Raw genomic sequence first — 5644 nt, 5'->3', positions numbered from 1 at the left:
TTCACAAAAATGTTTGTGGGATTAGATTTGACCTATTAGTTCAAAGTACTTAATACCTCCACAATGCTCTGTGGTTGTCCTTTTACTGTATATTATACAAATGAGTGCTGTAAGAGTAGTCACTAACCATATACGTCTGTAGACTTTGCTTTGCAAAGCTAGAGCCATTCCGTATTGGCCGAGTACAAATTCCAGAGGACTAACTACTGTCCCCAGATTCTGGTACCTAATCTCAGGCTGGGTTTGGAAAAAGTTTCTCCTATATGATCATCTATTCTAGGGGTGTCGAACTCAATCAGAGAAGGGGCCAAAATCTAAAATCCAGCCTAAATCGCGGGCCGAATGGTTTACTGAACAGTCATAAACTGACAACGTCATAAACTGACAGCGGAGTGCAGTGATGACAGCGCGGTGCGGGCCACATTGCAAGGCCTGGCCGGCTGGATTTGGCCCCCGAGCCTTGTGTTTGACACATGTGATCTATTCCAAAGCTAGGAAACCAACTACAGGACATTTTCTCTGCCAGATTTCATGTGCGGTCCTCATGAATTTGGGTAAATTTCTCTTTTCACTTTTTCCCCCTGTAAGAATTGGACTTTATTAGGCACTGAAGTGATGTTGTTTTTCCCTGTCAGAAATGGACTTTATTAGGCACAGAGGTGATGCGTGGGCAGAGTTAAACAAAGGCCACGGGGCTTCCCCCACTGGAGCACAGGGTGGGAAGGGGCGGGGAGCCCTGTCCGCCCCGCCCTCAGGGCTGCAGGCGGATGGCGCCGTCCAGCCGGATGACCTCGCCGTTGATGAAGGGGTTCTCGATGATGGACTGCACCAGGTGCGCGTACTCGGCGGGGTAGCCCAGGCGTTGCGGGAAGGGCACCTGGTTGGTCAGGAACTCGCACACCTTCTCCGGGAGCGAGGTCAGCAGCGGGGTGCCGAACAGCCCAGGCGCGATGGTGACGACGCGGATGCCCAGGGGCGCCAGGTCGCGGGCGATGGGCAGCGTCATGCCCACCAGGCCCCCCTTGGAGGCGGCGTAGGCGGCCAGGCCCACCTGGCCCTCGAAGGCCGCCACGCTGGCCGTGTTGACGATGACCCCGCGCTGGCCCTCAGCGTCCGGGGTGTTCATGGCCATCTCCCCCGCCACCAGGCGGACCACATTGAAGGTGCCGATGAGGTTCACGTGGATGACCCCTTGGAAGTCCTCCAGCGGGTGGACCCGGCTCTGCTTCGGGTCGTAGGTCTTGAAGGACACGGCGATGCCCGCGCAGTTGACGGCCACGTCCACGCGGCCAAAGGTGCCCTTCGTCAGCGCCAGGGCCGCCCGCACCTCGGACTCGGAGGTCACGTCGGTTGGGGCGAAGGCACATCTCTCCCCCAGCCGCTGGGCCTGCGCCTCCCCTTTGGAGGAGGGCAAGTCCAGGAGCACGGCTCTGGCGCCCTGCCCCACCAGCCGCTCCGCGGTGGCCAGCCCGAGGCCCGAGGCGCCTCCAGTGATCAGGGCCACCAGGCCCTTCACACCCTGTCTCAGCGCAGCCATCTTCCCACCATGCCCCGCGGCCCCGCCCCAGAGGCCCCGCCCCGCGAACCCGCCCCTGGGCCCCGCCCCGCGACCCCGCCCCGCGGCCCCGCCCCCGCTCTGGCCTTCCTGTGCCCTTCTTCCTGCCCTGCCTGCCACCAGCAGCCCCTGACACCAGCCCCCGCAGCCCCTGAGAGGGCACTCTGCACAGGGGTGTTAGGTGTGAGCTAGCTGAGAGATTCAGGGACATTCTCATACACTATGTGGCAAAATATTTCACAATATTTTTTTGTTTTTGTCTTTTATTTTTTTATTTTTTTATTGATTATGGTGTCACATAGTTGTCCTTATCCCCCCATTCCCATCCCAAACCCCTACCTACATATGCCCCCACCCCCCTGTTGTCCATGGCCACTGGCCAGGCCCATATGCATGCACAGAAGTCCTTTGGTTGATCTCTTCCCCTCACCTACTTTCCTTGTGAGGTTTGAGAGTCTGATTGCTGCTTCTCTTTCTCTGGGTCTGTTTTTGTTTGGTGGGTAGGGGCTCCAAGCACCAGATTCACATATAAAGTCAACAAATTTCCTAATAGTGGGATTGTCATGCCTGATTAAGTGAGAATCATTGTGACACCAAGATGAGGCCTTGGCTATACAACTCGTTCAATCATATACTGGTAAACAGGAAGACAGGTTTCACTGAATGGATGCAAATGACTATATTGCCCTAAAATGTAAAGAAACTCAAAAGAGGTTGCTTGTTTCTGAATTCTGAGCAAGAGCAGGAGGAGGTAGGGGTCAGTGATAACCAGATGCCATTAAAATGTTTTATTTCCTCCAAAACCGGTTTGCCTCAGTGGATAGAGCGTCCGCCTGTGGACTGAAAGGTCCCGGGTTCGATTCCGGTCAAGAGCATGTACATTGGTTGTGGGCACATCTCCGGTAGCGGGTGTGCAGGAGGCAGCTGATTGATGTTCCTCTCTCATTGATGTTTCTAACTCTCTATTCCTCTCCCTTCTTCTCTGTAAAAAATCAATAAAAATATATTTAAAAAAAATGTTTTATTTCCAATTAGAAAATGTAGTCCACTAAATCGAGGCTTAGAGATAGTGACTTCATCATTGATACAGAAAGAAAGATTCAGTTATCAAATTGATAGGATAAATTAAAAATGATTTACATTTGTGAGTTTTCAAGTATCAAATATTACCCCAAATATCTCCAGAAACCTAAAATTCTAGAGAGTAAATATAAATTTCTAAACCATGGAAGAGAAAGAATTTGTTAAGCAAAGATCATCTAGAAATTTATTAATTCATATAATTATAAATTACAACATTTAGTAAAAAAATTTCCCACCAAATTATACTCTCTAAATGAGTTTTAGTAGGAAAATTTCCAGATGTACGTATCTTTGCCATGAATGCCTTCAGTATTTTTCTAATAGAGACACAGCTGGATAGATGTCTAAAATCATATTCCATTGATAGCTGGTGGTGGGAAGTTGGCATAAGTTGGAATGTTTTAATGATGTTTCCCTCTTTTTAGTTCCATATATGTGTACTAATGATATTTATTAAAGTATGATTTTTTTATATTTTATTGTTTTTTTAAAGAGAGGAAGAGAAAGAGATAGAGAGCTAGAAACATCCATGAGAATCATCGACTAGCTGCCTCTTGCACATCCCCTACCGGGGATGTGCCCGCAACCAATGTACATGCCCTTGACCGGAATCCAACATGGGACCTTTCAGTCTGCAGACCGACACTCTACCGCTGAGCCAAACCGGATTCGGCTAAAGTATAATTTTTAAAATATTAAGAAACATATCTCCTACAAATTGATTCATGAAAACTTATTCAACTAATTAAATGATGGAGAATATCTATCTAATTGCTCCATTAGATATAAAACTGGTTGAAGTCCAACAGGCCATAATCTATAATCATTTGGATTACCTGTTCCACCTGGCAGGAATTAATTCCTTTACTGAGGAAATCAATATAAAACATCAAAAAAGATAACTTTTTTTCCTTTAAGTTTCAGAGTTGTACAATTTTTTAAATTTTATATTTTACTTTTTATCACCTTGAGATAATAAGTAATCTTCAAAGATTATTTTTGTTCACAAAAATGTTTGTGGGATTAGATTTGACCTATTAGTTCAAAGTACTTAATACCTCCACAATGCTCTGTGGTTGTCCTTTTACTGTATATTATATAAATGAGTGCTGTAAGAATAGTCACTAACCATATGTGTCTGTAGACTTTGCTTTCCAAAGCTAGAGCCATTCCGTATTGGCCGAGTACAAATTCCAGAGGACTAACTGCTGTCCCCAGATTCTGGTACCTAATCTCAGGCTGGGTTTGGAAAAAGTTTCTCTTATATGATCATCTATTCCAAAGCTAGGAAACCAACTACAGGACATTTTCTCTGTCAGATTTCATGTGCGGTCCTCATGAATTTGGGTAAATTCCTCTTTTCACTTTTTCCCCCTGTAAGAATTGGACTTTATTAGGCACTGAAGTGATGTTGTTTTTCCCTGTCAGAAATGGACTTTATTAGGCACTGAGGTGATGCGTGGGCAGAGTTAAACAAAGGCCACGGGGCTTCCCCCACTGGAGCACAGGGTGGGAAGGGGCGGGGAGCCCTGTCCGCCCCGCCCTCAGGGCTGCAGGCGGATGGCGCCGTCCAGCCGGATGACCTCGCCGTTGATGAAGGGGTTCTCGATGACGGACTGCACCAGGTGCGCGAACTCGGCGGGGTGGCCCAGGCGTTGCGGGAAGGGCACCTGGCTGGCCAGGAACTCGCACACCTTCTCGGGGATTGTGGACAGCATCGGGGTGTCGAATGCCCCGGGTGCAATGGTGACAGCGCGGATGCCCAGGGGCGCCAGGTCGCGGGCGATGGGCAGCGTCATGCCCACCAGGCCCCCCTTGGAGGCGGCGTAGGCGGCCAGGCCCACCTGGCCCTCGAAGGCCGCCACGCTGGCCGTGTTGACGATGACCCCGCGCTGGCCCTCAGCGTCCGGGGTGTTCATGGCCATCTCCTCTGCCACCAGGCGGACCACATTGAAGGTGCCAGTGAGGTTCACATGGATGACCCGTTGGAAGTCCTCCAGCGGGTGGACCCGGCTCTGCTTCGGGTCGTAGGTCTTGAAGGACACGGCGATGCCTGCGCAGTTGACGGCCACGTCCACGCGGCCAAAGGTGCCCTTCGTCAGCGCCAGGGCCGCCCGCACCTCGGACTCGGAGGTCACGTCGGTTGGGGCGAAGGCACATCTCTCCCCCAGCCGCTGGGCCTGCGCCTCCCCTTTGGAGGAGGGCAAGTCCAGGAGCACGGCTCTGGCGCCCTGCCCCACCAGCCGCTCCGCGGTGGCCAGCCCGAGGCCCGAGGCGCCTCCAGTGATCAGGGCCACCAGGCCCTTCACACCCTGACACAGCGCAGCCATCTTCCCGCACCCTGCCCTGCGGCCCCGCCCCAGAGGCCCCGCCCCGCGAACCCGCCCCTGGGCCCCGCCCCGCGACCCCGCCCCCGCGGCCCTGCTTCCTAGGCCCCGCCCCACTACCCCGCCCCCTAGACCCCGCCCCGCGGCTTCGCCCCGCGACCCTGCCCCCTAGGCCCCGCCCCGCGTCCCGCCCCGAGGCCCGCCCCCTGCTCCCGCCTTCCTGTGCCCTTCTTCCTGCCCTGCCTGCCACCAGCAGCCCCTGACACCAGCCCCCGCAGCCCCTGAGAGGGCACTCTGCACAGGGGTGTTAGGTGTGAGCTAGCTGAGAGATTCAGGGACATTCTCATACACTATGTGGCAAAATATTTCACAATATTTTTGTTTGTTTTTGTCTTTTATTTTTTTATTTTTTTATTGATTATGGTGTCACATAGTTGTCCTTATCCTCCCATTCCCATCCCAAACCCCTACCTACATATGCCCCCACCCCCCTGTTGTCCATGTCCACTGGCCAGGCCCATATGCATGCACAGAAGTCCTTTGGTTGATCTCTTCCCCTCACCTACTTTCCTTGTGAGGTTTGAGAGTCTGATTGCTGCTTCTCTTTCTCTGGGTCTGTTTTTGTTTGGTGGGTAGGGGCTCCAAGCACCAGATTCACATATAAAGTCAACAAATTTCC

At 51.8% G+C, this 5644-nt stretch overlaps 2 protein-coding genes across 2 annotated transcripts; both read right to left on the bottom strand.

Moving 5' to 3' along the window:
• Positions 1-751: 751 nt before the first annotated feature.
• Positions 752-1537, bottom strand: LOC311619203 (3-hydroxyacyl-CoA dehydrogenase type-2-like; the record flags this gene model as incomplete). Its single annotated transcript, XM_084877306.1, has 1 exon — positions 752-1537. One exon carries the CDS (start codon positions 1535-1537, stop codon positions 752-754), a length of 786 nt encoding a protein of 261 aa, XP_084733432.1.
• Positions 1538-4182: 2645 nt separating this feature from the next.
• LOC311633320 (3-hydroxyacyl-CoA dehydrogenase type-2-like) lies at positions 4183-4968 on the bottom strand (the record flags this gene model as incomplete). The annotated part of the gene is made up of 1 exon (XM_084905801.1): positions 4183-4968. The coding sequence occupies one exon, from the start codon at positions 4966-4968 to the stop codon at positions 4183-4185; it is 786 nt and encodes a 261-aa protein (XP_084761927.1).
• Between the last annotated feature and the right edge of the window lie 676 nt (positions 4969-5644).

The sequence above is a fragment of the Pipistrellus hanaki genome (genome assembly GCF_964339955.1).
Source record: "Pipistrellus hanaki genome assembly, chromosome: 1".
Classification (NCBI taxonomy): domain Eukaryota; kingdom Metazoa; phylum Chordata; class Mammalia; order Chiroptera; family Vespertilionidae; genus Pipistrellus; species Pipistrellus hanaki.
The sequence above is the reverse complement of the archived record's forward strand: the minus strand, read 5'-3'. Positions and strand labels throughout refer to the sequence as shown.